General features: G+C 35.3%; 3 protein-coding genes across 6 annotated transcripts in view; 2 read left to right on the forward strand and 1 right to left on the reverse strand.

Moving 5' to 3' along the window:
• The window catches only part of LOC124445150, a 46716-nt gene extending 43091 nt beyond the window's left edge, over positions 1–3625 (forward strand). The window contains 7 exon segments of the mRNA XM_046995855.1: positions 176–256; positions 342–698; positions 781–943; positions 1155–1826; positions 1935–2857; positions 3067–3289; positions 3292–3625. Of these exon segments, the coding sequence (XP_046851811.1) occupies positions 176–256; positions 342–698; positions 781–943; positions 1155–1826; positions 1935–2857; positions 3067–3289; positions 3292–3431 (2559 nt within the window). The 3' untranslated portion in view covers positions 3432–3625.
• Positions 3626–5437: 1812 nt separating this feature from the next.
• On the forward strand, positions 5438–13674 carry LOC124447555 (alpha-1,2-mannosyltransferase ALG9-like). Of its 2 annotated transcripts, XM_046998525.1 has the most exons (19): positions 5438–5473; positions 5649–5732; positions 5893–6040; positions 6131–6268; positions 6350–6420; positions 6752–6840; positions 7394–7467; positions 7810–7871; positions 8176–8263; positions 8344–8449; positions 8524–8612; positions 9062–9104; positions 9497–9576; positions 10559–10630; positions 11405–11528; positions 11651–11798; positions 11936–12065; positions 12201–12331; positions 13225–13674. In XM_046998525.1, the coding sequence occupies exons 2-19, from the start codon at positions 5653–5655 to the stop codon at positions 13406–13408; spliced, it is 1857 nt and encodes a 618-aa protein (XP_046854481.1). In that variant the 5' UTR covers positions 5438–5473; positions 5649–5652; the 3' UTR covers positions 13409–13674. The 2 variants fall into 2 exon arrangements, with proteins under 2 accessions (XP_046854481.1, XP_046854479.1); XM_046998523.1 differs by lacking the exon at positions 5438–5473 and having other exon boundaries at positions 5541–5732.
• LOC124447556 (BTB/POZ domain-containing protein KCTD7-like) lies at positions 13472–16460 on the reverse strand. Of its 3 annotated transcripts, XM_046998526.1 has the most exons (4): positions 16232–16460; positions 15506–15570; positions 15028–15267; positions 13472–14423 (listed from the first exon to the last, which is right to left on the reverse strand). In XM_046998526.1, exons 2-4 carry the CDS (start codon positions 15533–15535, stop codon positions 13893–13895), a joined length of 801 nt encoding a protein of 266 aa, XP_046854482.1. In that variant the 5' UTR covers positions 15536–15570; positions 16232–16460; the 3' UTR covers positions 13472–13892. The 3 variants fall into 3 exon arrangements, with proteins under 3 accessions (XP_046854482.1, XP_046854484.1, XP_046854483.1); XM_046998528.1 differs by lacking the exon at positions 16232–16460 and having other exon boundaries at positions 15521–15975; XM_046998527.1 differs by lacking the exon at positions 16232–16460 and having other exon boundaries at positions 15506–15975.
• Positions 16461–17173: the final 713 nt, after the last annotated feature.

Here is a 17173-nt window from a genome sequence, read left to right on the forward strand (position 1 = left end):
AACTTTACCCTTTCTGTCGGTTATTGTAAATTGAGCAGCCATGTATTTCATGCTATGTAAACAGAAAGCAAATTTTCTATTCAACAATGCTTTATGTTTCTCGCTGTTAACTAAACTATGATGTTCGATAAGAACAACGTCCGTTTGATTTATCCATGAAATTTATCAATTACAGGTTAAAGCTGTCGAAAAAGAAGTGATTCTTCAAGCAATTAAAGATAATGGTCCCGAGTCCAGTGAATTTGTCATTCGCAAGGTAGAAGTTTGTATTTTTATTTGTTTAAAGTTTCAGAATATCCAAATGTTAGCGCGGCGATTCAAACTATTCTATTTTATTGAAGATACTGGAAAAACGCCACGATCGCGAAATGAAAGATTTGGACAAATTGTTCCAGGAAGAACGGCGGGTCGGTATTGACGAAGCAATGGCAAGACTTGAGGACGAACATAATCTTGAAATGGAAAAACTACGCAAGGCTCATGGCGAGGAATTGAAAAAACTCGAAGCGGAAGATGGTGTGTCACCCGAAGATTTACAGCATCGTAAAGCTCAAATGCTCAACGAACAACAGCTCCAGTTGAGCTTTCTGGAGAGAAAATATAATGGACAGTTGAAGAAAATAAAAACCAGTGCCACAGCTGATTGGGAAGTGAGATATGCGCGTGCTAAACTTGAACTCAAAGAAAAACACTACCAGGTATTGTTCAATGATCGATGTTACATGGTTCAAGTCCTGTCGTCAAACAATGAATCGATCTTGAAATTAATTTGTTTTTTAGGAATATGCCGATGCGTTAAGTGAATTGTCACCTGAACAATCTCAGGCTCATAAAGATGCCGTGGAGAAAGCCCTTGAAGCTGCTCGTGAACTTGATGTAATCAAGAAAAAACTTGAAGAAGAAAAAAAGACAAATGCTGAAAAACAGAAACAGGAAAACGAAGGTAGGAGTGGTTGTGTGATTTCATTTTAAATTTTGAAAGCACTCTTTGTACAAAGTGCCATCATTAAGAGCTGATGTTATTTGTCTTTTGTTGACATTTGCTTTGAGATTTTGAACAAAATATCGTAGTTTGATTATTTTTCTTGTTGATGATTTCCCCCCAAATCATACTTGTTATACGCGGAAACAAAATCCTCTACCATTTTGTTTAGAATTTGAAAGGCAACAAAAGCGACGCATGGAAGAGGAGTTAAATCAGTTTGAGGCAGATTTGCAGAAAGAAGAAGAAACTGAGCGAAGGAAAAACGAAAAAGTGATGCTTTCATTGAATGCTCGTAAGGAAGATCTTTTAAAGGAACGCAAAATGAATGTAAAGCAACAAATTGAAAAGATGAATAAACAAGGATCGAGCAAAAGCGAAAAGGATGCGCTGCTCAAAGAACACAGTGAAGACTTGGCAAGGTTAATGAATAAATTGGACGCCGACAGACTGAGAATGCAAAGCTCGCTTGAGGAACGGCTGAAAAAGAAAAGGCAAGAGAAACGAAAGGAAAAGATGAAAGAATTGAATAGGGTGTCTGTAGAAGAGAAAAAAGAACACGAAGGACGACAGCAAGCGGAAGCCGAACGTCTTCAAGCAAAACAGGCTCTAGAGTTGAAAGAAAGCATCCAAGTTGATAATTTGGTTGCAGCCGCCAGACAAAGTGGGACGCCAGAGACGATACGGCGGAATGAGCTCACTGTATTACCCGTCTCTTATCGCATGGCGGCCCCATTAACGGAAAGCGAAATAACATCATTGTTACTGCAGTCCCCGTTGTATCAGAAACTTGAAAACATTAAGAATCTAATTGATGGCAAACGAGGAAAGTCGTCTGCTTCAGGTAAACCCCAGAAATGATATTGTGATTAGATGTCTTTTCCCTTTTATAGTATTATATATTGCAGTGCGATGCTTATAATTTCAATGGTTGCCATTATTGTAATTATAGATGATATTTATACCGACATAAAAGACGACACACTTTGGTCATCAGACGAAATCCTTGTTCCTGTCGATCTTGACAAGATCCCTGGGCGCACATTTGTCGTCTATAAATTTGGTTGCTTCATTGTTGATCTACTAACCGTACGTTGTCAACATGTTCCAGTGACTCTGCTACTTGCCGATAAGCTTCCTCCTAATGAGCAACTTGAAAAGAACGCCTATCGAAATTCCTTTTTCTTTGATTCCAACAATAACATTCTCTACATGAGAAAAGAGCGTTTGAACAACGTTGGCGAATTTGTCCTTGTTCTCATTCATTGTTTAGCACATTTAAAGGTCAGAGATCTCAGAGACGATACCAACGCATCGTTTGTAAAAGAATTCCATCGAGGCTTAGCAGTTGTTTGCGATGATTTGTTCTTCGCTCGTTACCACCAATCATGTGTGTCGACTAATGAAATGGGAACTGTGGTAGATGAATCTTTTTCGGGCAATGACGAAAGCTCGCTTCGCAGAGACGTTATTGGCGATTTGTTGGATGTGAAACTTCTTCGTGGATCATCCAAAGATGGAGTACACTTTTCCAGGGAGGGTTTAGTTGAAAGACTTTCTAAATACAGTAACTTTGCTCTTACTAACAAAATTCAGGATCTTCTTGGCGATGTTAGCAATAAGAATGACCAAGCTCACATACAAGGGACAGATATCTATATTGAAGACAGGCTTCGAGAACTTGGTACAGAGCGCCCTGTTTCACGCTTTGGCCAATCGCGTGGAAATCTTGTATCACGTGACACATCCCGAGAGTTGTCTCGTGCAATGGCCGTTTCGAGATCTGCAACAGCATATCCCGTATCAAAAAAACGTCCTCCTACTCAGGGCCAAGCCGCCGATGATAATAAGAATAGTAAAAGATCGTTACTTCAGGTATATCCTGTAAGAAATATGCATTTTTCCATAAGATTGGCTATTTTATTAAAATAGCTACTTTTTAATGAACCGTTTCTGTTTCGTAGGTTTTCGGTTGAAATAATACATGATTGTTCTAATTATGTAGGGTTAGATTCTTAAAACTGGTTGATGCATTTGTTTAGGGCTCTGGTGAAATAATACGTGATTTTTCTGTAATTATGTAGACTGAGGTTCTTGATGTTCAAGAAAAGATTGACAATCTGAACGAAGAATTTTCTGAAATCAGTGTTGCATTGCTGAAGAGAAGCAACGAAGTTCAGGAGTTAGAGGCGGACTTGCACATAAAAACTGATGCTCTTAAATCTCTCGTTAAGGAATCTCAAGAATACTCAAAGCAAGACGAACTTAGACGTCAGACATCTATTTCTTTGACAACCACTAAAAGCTCAGTGAGGCTTTGGAACTGCGCAAGCAAACATGCGTACAACGTCTGCAGCTTTTCCGAAACAGGCTTGACGAGAAAATGGACTTGCTGGCGAGATATGGACTAGAGCAGCGGTCGAAAAAAGAAATTCGTTTTGCTAAGTAAAGACGCAGTGCGTAGAAAGTAGGGCTGGAACAATTGTAGCCTCTAATCCAGTTCTTTTCTAATTTATTTATGTACTATTTTTTAAATCAGTTATATTTATCTCATAAATATTACGATTATATTTACAAGCTTTTGCTTTGCATAAATCATATACAAAAAATGAAGTCAAATGAAATATGTGCGATAAAAGTTAACACGTCGGTAAATGGTTGTTAACTAGATACAGTAGTTGAGATATCTTGTACAAGGGGAAAATAAGTAGAAAAACTTAAGAAGAAGTGAAATTAGACGTAAATCACACAGAAAAGTAAATTTAAAAGCTGGGAGGAATACAGACAGAAAAAATAAGATAAAAATAGCTAGATTGGGATAACCTATTGGTATTCGACCGTAACTGATTTGTACAATATAGTAGAAATAACTTTTACAAGGTGTAAATGAAAAGAAGAAACATAAGAAGAAGAAAATTAGACAGGAATAACACAAAAGTAAATTTAGATTCTTTCATAAAAAAAGGATCTAAGAAAACAGAGGAAACAAGGTAGGTTTGGGCAACTCGTTGGTAAGTCGTCAGTAACCGTTAATAAGTAGATACGATAGACACAATAGATATGTAGACATGTCTTTTACATGGTGCAGATGAAAGGAACGAAGACAAGAAAGAAAATTAGACACAAACATGATATTAAAGATGTGACAATTGTAGACAGAAAAACGAAACAAAAATGTAGGCACTGGGGGGAGAAAACAAGTAGACACAAAGGTTGACTCAAAGATAAACACCAACGTTGACAAAGGTCGACATAAGATGGACACACAAATAGACTCAAAGGTAGACAAAGCTAAACAAAGATAGACAATAGTAGACATAAAGTTAGACATAAAGATAGACACAAAAGAAGACACAAAGGTAGACAAAGATAGACAATGGTAGACATAAAGTTAGACATAAAGATAGACACAAAGGAAGACACAAAGGTTAGACATAACTGTAGACGCAAAAGTAAACAAAAAGGTTGACACCAGGGGCGAATCTGGGTCATGCTTTCCATGACGGTGTCCAGGCCAGTGCCAAAGGTGCAAACCTCCACTAGAGTGTCTGAGGGCATGCTCCCCCCGAAAATTTTATAAAATTTAACTCTCAGTAAAGCGATTTCATATGGTGCCTGAAATAGGAAAAGCTTATACCTAGGAGTAAATGGGACCATCATTAGCATGCATAATATAGTAACAGTTCAGATTCGGATTTTTTTGCAAAATTGCGGTTTCTTTTGGAAAATAAAGACTTATTCAAATGTCATTCATGTCGTCTCTTAGAAACTAACGACCTTTTCAATTGTTGTTCATGTCGTCTTTAAGAAATTAACGACTCTTTGAAACGATTACATGACTACATGATTACATCTAATATGAAATAAGGACTTCTTCAAATGTCCTTCATGTCGTCTTTTATGAAATAGCGACTTTTTCAAATGTCTTCTTCTTTGAAAATTTTATAGAGAATACTAATGCCAGACAAATTTGAGAAATTTCTAACATTTATTCATGAAATTTTACAACACTAGGCTCAAAGAGATATTTAACTTGAAATCGTCTTTCGTATTCCATGCTGAGTTGAAAGATGCATCAGTGGCCAATTTGAGGCAAAGATGTCTGCAAGAACTATATAGAAAATGAAAGTGATTTTTGAGGTTACGGATATATTTTTGAATCTGGGAAACAACTCTTTTAGAAGACCTGTACTTAAAATATGTTAAAAAGTTACAACAATAATAGCTATGCTGCTAATTTACACCACGGACAATAAAGAAGCGTTAAAACTGAGCTCCTTGCATAAGCCGTGAGCACAGACGCCACAGAGCACATTTTACAAAGGAAGGCCACTAGTATGTACACGATTGTATCTACTTTTAAACTATAGTCTATAGTTGTCATTTTGAATGATGAATTTTTTCAATTTTTTTAGAAGCACTGTGGTTAGAAATTAGAAGAGACGAAACCTCAGTTAATTTGAGTTAATCGACTGTACCATGACAAGAGGGGTTAGTATAGTTAATATTGAGAGGTCAATATGTTAATTATTGGATAACGATGTGGATAACCCAATGTTTTCTTCTGCGCATGTACCAAATGTCGGTATAAAAAGTTGCAACTTTTTGTGGAAGACAATAATTTAAGTCATTTGAAATGAGGCTCAAGTTCTACTTAATCTTTTAGAATAATGGGACCAAAATTATATAGAAGAAAGAGAGGGAAGTCTTTGATTTCCTACATGCAACGACAAGAAAACAATGAAGAAGAGTGAGTTGAAAATGTGTGCTCACATCGTATAACAACTATTTGTTTATGCACGTGTTTATTTTAGACACACACAACACTAGGTCAATCGTTAAGAACAACTTCATTTCCTGTAACTTGTTTGTCAAATGGAAATTCCTTTTTTAACATCTTATCTTTGCAGCGTACGTCGACCTTTTGATGGTTTCAACATGAACTGCTGGGCCCCCAAAACATCAACAGCATTTTTGACACTATTATCTGCTAGATACTGCAGTGCGTTATGGAGCAATATCTCTGATTGTGATGAAACATATAACTATTGGGAACCGGCAAGTATCTTGAAAGTTAAGCTCAAATGTACACATGCAGGAAAAATGGTGAAGGATGAAATGTGTGAGTACAAATTGTTGTATCTTTAGACACACTATCTTATATATGGTTCAGGATTTCAAACCTGGGAGTATTCGCCAAAATATGCCATTCGATCGTATACGTATCTTCTCCTACATACTTTACCTGGCTTGTGGCAGAAACGTTTTTATGGCGTTGGAGATAAGGTATGGTAAAACGATTGAATGTAGACTTCTTTGCAAACATATTAACTGCTTTACATGTGTTTCCATTCTCCAATTGTAAAGGTTATTGCATTTTACTTGACCCGTATTTTTTTGGCATTGATGTGTACAACAGCAGAAGTTTGCTTCTATAGGTGTGTAGATATTTATATCCTTCTTCACTGGGACAAATGTCTCGAAATTGGAGATTTACCAACAATGATTTGTTCTTGCCAACTTGGTGATCCAGCACATTATTTTTTCTTGACTTAAATAATTTTACAAATATATTACAATGGTAGCTCTGTGTATTCTTACTTTTGAATAAATAAAGCTATGTGCTTTAGAGGTAGTCTTAAAGTTGTTGCTTGGACTCCGACTGATGATTAAATAAAGTATTGCATGATTAACATGGACATCTACCATTTCAAATTATTAATTTTTGACTAACAAATATTGTCAAAAAGCCGTCATTCTTGTTTTTAGAGGAGTTATGCACCAATTTGGAAATCATGTTGCTCGAATCCTGCTATTTTGTTTAGTCTTTGCAAGTGGAATGTACATATCTGCAGCAGGTTTGAATTTGTAAATCATTTTGTAAACTGAAAATAAGGAAATTGATGTAGGAACTGTAAGGTGGAAAAATCATAATCCTTTTTGTCAATAAGGGTTTCAAAAAGGAATGCTCTTTTTTCATATTTCCATGTGTCCATAGTGGATATTTTGTTTGCTAAGTTCAATCAAAGGATCACATTTTCCAAATGTCACTTTTTCAAAGATCTTGTTTATTTTACTCACATTTGCCTGATAAACACAAACTGGCTTTGAGCAATTCAATGCAATACATGGGTTTTCATTTAGCTATTGTACTTCAATGCTCTAAGGCAATTCTTACTACTGGAATTTAATCCTGCCATAGTGTATTTTAAATGAAAAAAGGGTTTCTTCTATTGGCAGAAACTGTGCAATTAAATTAAATTACAAACGGTAGTTTTTCTCAATAGAATTAATTTTTACTGTAGTATATTCAAATTTATAATCAATTATTTTGTAACCATGATTCATATCCAATCTTATTGCAGTCAATATTTTGAATAAATGTTATTGAAAACTTTTTAACAATTTCAGCCTTCCTTCCTAGCAGCTTTTCTATGGTAACAATGATGATTGCATATGGTGGATGGTACATCGGTGATTATTCGGTACGATATTTCACTTTTTGTCATATACTAACACTTGAGATAAGACATCTTTTAAGCCTGACCACAAGAACCTAGAAGCCCAGCTCTTGTTTATTTAACCATAGTCCATCTTGGTTAGGGAATTTTCGGCGTTTCCCCTCTAAATTACACAGTTTTTGTACATTCGATAAAATTCCCTATCCTACATTTGTATTGGAACTTTATCTGTCTACCTAGGTCTGCTCAGCTGAGCTACAAGTTTCTTTTTAACTTATCCGATAGCTGGGCACAAAACTCAGCAAAATCTTCCCACACATTGTGAGCTATCGGCTGATATTTTAATGCTACTAATATCTCGTTTAGATTGCCATATTCTTCACAGCCGTAGCATCGCTTATAGGCTGGCCGTTTAGTGCTCTTTTAGGGTAAGAACGGATGTATCCGTGCATTCAAACCAATACTTTTGAACCAGAAATAAAGATGAATGCTAAATCCGGAAAACCAAATGCTAGAATTTGTCGTAAAACCTATGTACAACTTGGCAAAAGCCATGACGTTTATTTAACGACGGCAACGATGGCATAATGTACGAATGCTACATTTTTTTCATAGCATTTGGAAAGTATGATTTAAGTCTTTGTATTGCATGAGTTCCAAATTTATAAATATTGACATCTATAAATTTTTTGTAGCTATCATCCCGTAAATGTGTCTAAACATCAACTTTAGATTTCCGATTGCCTTTGATTTGGTTTTTGTAAGAAAACGTTTGGTATACTTTATTTGGTGGTCTCTCACTTCATTCGTTGCTCTTTTGGTAGGTCAATGTATACGTTACATTTTTTCCTATTTGCATGCAGAAATGTATTAAGAAACTGTTTATTCTTTCTTTTTCAGATGCCTCTTGTATACTTCGATTCGTATTATTATGGGAAAACAGTTTTTACAGCTTTCAATATAATTTATTACAACGTATTTGGAGAGGGTGGACCGGATCTTTACGGTTAGGAAAGCAAAAGCATTTATGTGACGAAGTATGCTGCAAAAAAAGTTTCTCCAAGATTTACATTTTTTTAGGAACGGAGCCTTGGATATATTATTTCCTGAACGCTTTTTTGAACTTCAATATTGTATTTGTGTTGGCGTTGATTTCCCTGCCGCTGTACGTAAGTATTGCATATGAAAACTCGCTTCCACAATAAATATTCTGTTTTTTAGAGGCAAAAATTTAAACAAGTACGTACTTAGTGTAAACTTTCCGCAGGGTGAATGCAATGAATCCTTGATTCTCTAGTATTTATTTGTCCCATGTTTGTGTCATTGAACTAAAATATGCAACGCTACCTGAAGCAAATAATGGAAGCCAATTCTTACACCCAGGCACGCGTCTGTAGTATTTCGAGATTCTGTCGCGAAGGGTAAATTGATTCACTACACACCGTGTCTGGGTGTAGTCTCGCATGTCTGGGTGTAGTCTCGCATGTCTGGGTGTAGTCTCGCATGTCTGGGTGTAAGATTTGGCTTCAAAAAATTATTGGGCTATTCGTGTTCGTATTTTTGTTTAATGGTTTGTGTGCACATACATCGCCTCGTCAGTTCACACTTTGTTTTATAGATGTTGCTAGAGCTTTATTTGAGCAATTGTAAAGGCAAAAAAGGTTAGTTTGAAACCTTAGGACTTTTACGTCAGAGTTGTAGTTTCTTTCTACGAGCTCGTAAAAAGTGAAGCTTTCTGTTCATGAAAACAGCTCCACTTCTCTTGTTTATAATTCTGTTTCACTTTTTACGTACGATGCTTGAAATTAGGTCGGGATGAGGGATTTACACGCATTTAATAGTACTTGGCATACTCTCTAATGAACCAAAACGTATCTCTTTTTATACCTGTCATATAACTCATTTAAAAATACTTTTTAGTATTTGAATGTTTTTAAATATGCCATGGTTTTCATATGGCAAATAGTCTTTAGACTGAGAATTATTTGTTTCGGAAAAATGATATTTTTTGCCTTTTGTTTCCACTGACGTTTATTTCACGTACATTTTCAAGTCTACATGCCACCTCGAGTTATTCTTTCATTGGTTGCCATCTATCTTTGGATTTTGGTATTTTTTACGAGACCACACAAGGTTAGCAATGATGTACATCTTAGACACTTTAACTTGAACTGTTTGAATCCTGAAGTAGATCGTCCAGTTTGATACAGTTTAGAGATAGAGTCCCGAGAAGGACTGGTCGTCTTTGTAGTGACTGACGTTTCGACAACCTCAGCAGTAGTCATTTTAGAGGCAAGTGCTGAGTAAATGTCAGGTTCGCCGTATTTTATTTTCTGGTTCATACGACTCGATATTATATGTAAACAATACGTGGATACCCGAACATTTTTACATACGTACAGTATAAATCAGACAACAAATATGGCGTACGTGCATGTCCTTTACTTCCTACTAGACGTGAAAGACTAAGGATAGTGAAATATTAGGTAACACCAACACTCCTCTGCATGGCACTAATCTGGACGATCTACATCTACAAACATTTAGGTTCTTTGTCTTATTCCAGTTTTGTTTGGCCCAATTAACTCCTGCCATTTGGTGACTGTTACATGTTTGTAGATGTAGATCGTCCAGGTTGGTATAGTCCTGAGAAGGACTGTTTTTGTTGTTGTTGACTGACGTTTCGACAACCTTAGCGGTAGTCATCTTCAGAGTCAAAATGACTCAGAAGACTGACTCAGTCAAATGATGACTCAAATGAGTCAATGAGTCAATGAGTCAGAATGACTCAAATGACTCAGTCAGTCAAAATGACTCTGAAGATGACTACCGCTAAGGTTGTCGAAACGTCAGTTAACAACAACAAAAACAGTCCCTCTCAGGACTATACCAACCTGGACAATCTACATCTACAAACATGTAATAATACTCCCGGGTTCAAACCATTTACTTTATATGGTGACTGTGTTAGTTTTTCCGCTTTTATATACTTATTGTAACAAAACACCTTACAATAGAGATAATTTAATTGTGTGAACGGCCTTTACCTTGTTGTACAAAGTTATTATGTCTTCGGTTGAGAAAGCTTTTATGGCTCTCATTTATTCTTGTTTAGGAAGAACGATTTCTTTTTCCAATTTATCCTTTGATATGTCTTGCTGGTGCTGTTGCCCTGTCTTCTCTTCAGGTTTTTCTTTTAAATTTTACGAATATTCACGTCGTATTTTTAACGTGCGTTTCTGTTTTCTGTCGAATCTTCCTTTATTGATTGATTGATTGAGTTATCGATTTAACAATTGATAGTTCTATGATTTTGTTCTATAGCATGTATGATAGTTCTACAACAATTTGAACTTTATTCAGCAAAGATATCACAAATGAACATGTATTAGTCTTATCCTTTCTTAGAAATTAACCCTTTACTTGGCCGTGTCGACGCTTTACTCGGCAACAATTACCAAACGAAATATGTACAAGCTTCGCTAAGTAAATGGTTAGTTTCATATAATACGATGTCCTACGTGCTACTTGCGTGCGCCAAAATCTTTGCACTTATGCACCGTAACGCACAACGCGCGCGACAACATATAGATAGGGAAATGCACTGCTGAAGGTTGCCATCCCATGCAGTTGCAGCTTTGAGCGAGTTTTGTTTGAAGAGAAAATATCTCTTTTTCTGGGACGTTATTACGGATTTTTATAATAAAGCTATGAAAATACACTTCACCAAAGAATCGCATATTTTACACTTCTTTTGAAATTGATTGAGCATTTTGAAATCGAGAACTCGCGTACAGCAAGAGTTTTTAAGAAGTCATTTCAAAATCATTTCTTGGAGCACCGATCTGAAACTGTAATAATCACGTGACCGTATTTAAATGAGTTATCAATTAGAAATTATTTTTGTGTGATAATTGTAACATACAGTTTTATAGTTGATAGTCACATGTGTAATTTTTAGGCCGCTTTCGACTCCTTGCCAAAGCTGATCAAATTAAATCTTGCTGGTACAGATTTTTCTGTAATTGGAACACTCATGGTTTTTGCATTGGTTTCCTTGTCCAGATCCACAGCGCTATTTATAAGTATGTTTTCATTATGATTTGTGTTTAGTGGCAAAAATGACGATGGTCTGAATAAAACTGAAATTTAATACAGAAAACCGATGTTACTCGAAAATCTTTCTGGAGTTATGATATTTTTATAGATTATCATGCACCATTAGATGTGTACCACCAACTTGATCGGTTGAATGAAAACATGAGAAATGAAGGTTTAGATAGAAAATTCAAGGTCAATCTGTGTGTTGGCAAAGAATGGTATCGGTTTCCGAGCAGTTTCTTCTTACCTAAAGGGTATAGCTGCAAATTTAGAAATTTTGTATCGATTGTTTTGTTGTTTTGTTATGTAAGCTGATACACGAACGTGCTCGAAAATTGCTTTCGAACGACAAAAGTCATTAAAGAAGTTAAACTATTGATTATTATTTTAGCTGGGAATTGAAGTTCATTCGTTCGGAGTTTCGTGGGCAGTTACCCAAACCGTATAGTCTTCATGCAAACGCGACTAAAATTATTCCAACGGATATGAATAACATGAACAAAGAAGAAGAATCACGATATGTAAGTAAAAAACGCGAGCGTTTTGTTTTTTGGAAACGGAGCTATCATACCATTCCTGTATGACAGATGTATGTAGCTATTCAGTTTTCCTTAATTTCTACTTTACGCAATGGATATATTTTTGTTTTGATACAGATTGACGTCAAATATTGTCATTTTTTGATGGACTTAAGCACATCCCGCATAACGTTGCTAGAGCCAAGTTATTCACTCGATAGAAAAAACTGGGATGTCGTCATCTCAAAACCATTTCTCGATTCATACAGGTTGGTTGGAATATTTGAATGTAGTGTCTATTTTCAAAATGTTTCTATGTCATCCTTCATTACAATTGACCAAACGTAGCGAGCGATGTGAAGTTATAATGATAATAGATCTGTGAACGTTAGTCTGCACTCTATTTTCATTATATATGTGTTAGACATAGAAGTGCAATTCTATTTAATTAGAAAGCGTTTTGTGCAAGAGTCTTTGCAAGCCTACGTATGATTACATTCCGTTCTTTCTTAAAGGCCATATGACTTAGAAATTTTACTACTTAAATTATAGTTTCATTTATCAGAACTTTGAAAATGACAGTGTATTTTCTAAAACAGTTTGTGCATATCTCTTTTCATTCTCAAGATATTGAAGTTTTTGTAATTTTCGATCTACACAACTTTCTACGTCATTTTGCAAAGTTTCAAACATCTTTAATATTCAAGTCAACTTTTGGTTGAAATGATCATGCAATAGTTTATACCATTAACTCTTCACAATGAAGGGAACTCTGCTCGGTTGAGGTAACATATCGGCAAATATACCTGCTATTTCACATTCTCATTATGCAAAATGACGTAGAAAGTTGTGTAGATCTGACATTACAAAAACTTCAATACTTCGAGAATGAAAAGAGATATGCACAAACTGTTTTAGAAAATACACTGTCATTTTCAAAGTTCTGATAAAATGAAACTATAATTTAAGTCGTAAAATTTTTAAGTCATATGCCCTTTAAAGAAAGGTAGAAAATCCGATGCTTTGCGTATTTTATTTACTGCTGCGATGTATACTGTTTTCATCTTGACATTTTGAAGATGGTCCATATTTTTTTCAAATAAACATAACATGTTCGAGCTTTTTACAGTATCCGAGAGTCCCATCTTCATTTGCTTTACAGGACACCACATTTATACCGTCCATTTTATATACCATTTTTGTCGCAACAATTCAATGTCTACACGGGCTACTCTTTGCTTAAGTCAAAACTATGGAAAGAAAAAAGTACGAGAAGAAAACATATCCTTGGTCAAACGGATCTTGGAAATGATGATTCAGACGAGTTTGATGAGATTGATACGTAGCTATGAAAGTTTGAAAGACATTGAACTGTAATTTTTAGCGAAGAAATCATTCGATCATGCCTATTTCTTTATGTACATGGGCAACATTTATTTCAATTCAATCCAATTGAAGATGGCTAATCATATGGCGACATTTGGAAAACAAGATTTACGACACTTCTTTATCAATTATTATTCTTTAAAAGCCTCAATTTTGTTTCTTCGCATTTTTGATTTTTTCTTTTGTTTTAGTAAGTTTTCATTAAGAAGTGAAGTTAACTAACAAACTTTTGAGCTGTTTCCTTTGATGTTTTTTTTTCTACTTTGTCTTCGCTTTTCTCTATATAATCCTTCATTAACATTCGTCGTTTCATTCATAGAGTCTAGATTTTTTTACATTGTTTCTTTGATGATTGTGTTTGCTTACATGCATTGACATGTATTCATTTAGCTTGTACTTCCATTTAATTTCCCATTACTGATTCACAGAATTATGGTCAGCTGACTATGCCCAGTTCATTTCGACAAAGTGCGTGACGATATGAAATGGGCACTCTTTTCTTGTGTAATTACTTCTGTAAAGACATTTCCATTTTTCTGACCATAGTTTACATTGATACCCATCATTATGCAAGTCCTTGTCTAGCAAGTCCATAAATACTGCAATGTCGAAGTCGGCTTTCTCGTCGTCAATGACAATATCAAGCATTTGCAGTCTGTGTTTAAATTCAGTATACTTTTCTTGCCTGCATGGACCCTCGCTGTGTAACGAGAGCAAATGGTCTGTGAGGACACATTCCACGGGATCTTCGAGTTTTTTCTTGTAAGAAGATGTCATAAAGGAGATAGTGGATGTCATCTTCAGAGTCTTCTGGCTCTTCGCTTGAGCGTGTAGTATTAATGTTTCTTTTAAGGAGTCGAAGTTTTTAAACATTGTTTTCGTATTCTCTCGAAGTCGAAGTCGAAATATTTCAGGTGTCGTTTCCAACTTCTTGATTAGTGAAGCAATTTGATAGTAGGAAGCTTCTTGATGAACCTGAACAAAAAGATTTGGTAAAGCTGTGCGATTTTTTACATACAGTTACGTTACGATCAAAGTTTTGAGGTAACTGGGGTACACTTCCAAGGCTTTGTAACCACGCTGGAGGACAAGGATGGCATAAGCACCAATTTACTCACCCAATTATTTTTGTTTTCCCCAGTCTCTCCCCTCCCCTCACACTCATCTTTTAATCTCACTATTGTTCCGTTAGGAACTAAATGGTTGGGTATGTGACCAAGTCCAAAATAGATTTCTGAAAAAAATCTCTAATGATATAATCATATAAAATGATATAACTCTGTCGATTGAATTCATTCACCTGTTTCTGCATGCGGGGGAGAAATAATACTGTTATTTTCTTAGTACTAAATTTCTCCTGTGCAGGATTGAATTAACTCGTCGTAGCGCCAGGCTAACTCTACTCTATATGGAGTTAAAATAGCTTGTAAATAAGATTTATTAGACTTTGAAAATTGGAGTTAAAATAAAAGAAATTCGAAAAGAAAAAAAAACGGATTGTTCTGTATTCTTTTCAACTCTATGTTTGAAGTTATTTAAGCTTCTTAAAAATAGATTTGTATAATTGTTATCAATATACCTGCATCATAAATTCTTTTGGTGGCATCATTGTGCGATCTCTTAGAAAATTTAAGATAAATCCAAACGGAACGCCAGGTCTGTCAATGAACGGGCAGCCGTCTTTATCGCGCAGCAATTTGTGTTTACCACCGAACATGGACGAAAGCATTGAATCTTCGGCAAGCAACGTCGTTCGTAAAGTTTCGTAGTGTACTCCTCCGACGTTGATGCGAATTACCGAGCATGTATCTTCCTGCTCCTACCACAGGAAAGTGTATTTATCAATGTTGTAAATATGATATGCAAAAAGCGAGGTATCATATAATTTACCTGAAGTACTTAACCCTATATCATAGAAAGAGGATGTTGGATAAACAAATTGAATGAATTATTTTGCTCCTTTGCCAAAGAATAATTATAATTGCAACAGGTGTATTGTGTTTTAAAAAAAATGGTCGCCATTAAGAGTTTTATCGCTCTCCTTCTTTCTTACCTACCTCGTCATTCAGTACCTTGCCTTCCACCATTTTCTGAGATCTTTTTGACTATGTAGTGTGTTCAACTAAAATGGCAAATTGAAAATATCGTTGCTCATAGTTACAATCTCATTTCTCTTGCGATAGCTTTTTGTATTTTGTAATTCCTACTTGAACAACATAGTTTTCTTTACTGAAAACCCTGGAAATAATAATAATTGTTGAATACGCAATTTTCCTGGCGAACTTTCATTTTGATTGAGGTGTCTACTCGTGCAAGTACGGGTGACTAGGGAAGAAATCGTGCTATCTATGCAAAATAAAGTCTTAGTTTCGAACATGAATTGCAAACAACTTTAGTCTTGATGTTTTTGTTCGTATTTTTGCAAAGTTGTGGAGTCATCTATTATTGTGGATGTGTGCTGCAATTAGCGAGTGTGTCTTAATATTATCTCGAACAAGATAGTCGACAACGCTCTAAAAAATTAACATTTTCGTAGTTCTTTTGAACAATCTTTGACATGCAGATATATATTGCTCTGACAAATGACTATATTTCAATCATACTAAATTTTCGTGAGTTTATTTTTCATTGAAAGATGATCAGCCAGTTCTCATTCACATGCATTTACTCGACATTATTTATTAATTATTAATCGTTATAACCTTTGGAACACAATTGGAAAAAGAGCGCGTAGATTGTCAATTGTATTCGTTCATTTAAAAATAAAACAAGTATTGACCAACCTCTTGTAACAACGAAAGTCGAACGAGAAATTATGACAACGTAAGTTTGGAATCGTCCGCCTAGACTTCAACATGTCCTCTTTGTTTATAAATATGTCGACTTATGCATTGCAAATGAAACACCTGTCTTCGCGTTATCAATTGTAAATATTCATTGGATTTTACAGAATTTCCAGTAATTGTACAAAAAACAATTTCCTGAAATCAATAAGACAATAAAATTTAACTTGTTTGATCCTCTGTTTAACGTGCTCGTCTATGTTTCAGACGGTAAATGTCAAAATTCGATTTTGCTCCTGAAAAACAAGAGCAAATTGGATATCCTAACTATGGAGTGTAAATTCCACCATTGACCTGATGATCAAAATACTTTTTTCTCATAAAGTTTTATTTCTCTTGCACTGTCACAAAACTTTCATTCGTTGGTAGAATTTAAGTGTAAAAGATGTTTTACGTTTGCAAAATCCTAATCTATTAAACAACCATTCCAATAAGAAAGAAAATTTATTTCTGTAAGGTACACACAATCTGTTGTTTACATCATTAATATTTTGCTTTATCAAATATCCATATTCCGTGTTTTAGTGTCTGTTTCCAAAAATCACATGCAATAACATTTTTTAACTTTAGCCACACAAGTCGAACGTTTTTTTGTTCCATTTTTCATCATGACAGTTATTTCCTTAAACCTTATAATTGGGCCCACCAGCCTTCACATGCGATCCAAAATTCTGTCCGTTGCCACTTTTAATGGAGCCTAAGTTTTTCCATTTACTGCCTATGTCCTTACTTTTACGTTTAGAGAGCCAATTTTTCATTTGAAGATCCAGTTTTACGTCCAGTTTTACGTTTAGATCCAGTTTTACGTTTTACTTAAATGTTTAGAGCACGGTTTTACATTGCGGGAGCCTCTTGTATTAAGAGTGTCAGTTTGTTTACAAG

Source organism: Xenia sp. Carnegie-2017, unplaced genomic scaffold, assembly GCF_021976095.1.
Source record: "Xenia sp. Carnegie-2017 unplaced genomic scaffold, XeniaSp_v1 HiC_scaffold_22, whole genome shotgun sequence".
NCBI lineage: Eukaryota > Metazoa > Cnidaria > Anthozoa > Malacalcyonacea > Xeniidae > Xenia > Xenia sp. Carnegie-2017.

Excerpts from the sequence above, each read along its gene's own strand:
- LOC124447555 (XM_046998525.1), top strand. The coding sequence starts at position 5,653 with ATGGGACCAAAATTATATAGAAGAAAGAGAGGGAAGTCTTTGATTTCC. Across the intron at positions 6,269-6,349 it reads TTTATGGCGTTGGAGATAAG|GTTATTGCATTTTACTTGAC; the intron begins GTATGGTAAAAC and ends CCAATTGTAAAG. Across the intron at positions 6,841-7,393 it reads AATGTACATATCTGCAGCAG|CCTTCCTTCCTAGCAGCTTT; the intron begins GTTTGAATTTGT and ends TAACAATTTCAG.
- LOC124447556 (XM_046998526.1), bottom strand. The coding sequence starts at position 15,535 with ATGGTGGAAGGCAAGGTACTGAATGACGAG. Across the intron at positions 15,268-15,505 it reads GCAAGGTACTGAATGACGAG|GAGCAGGAAGATACATGCTC; the intron begins GTAGGTAAGAAA and ends TTCCTGTGGTAG. Across the intron at positions 14,424-15,027 it reads CAAAAGAATTTATGATGCAG|GTTCATCAAGAAGCTTCCTA; the intron begins GTATATTGATAA and ends CTTTTTGTTCAG.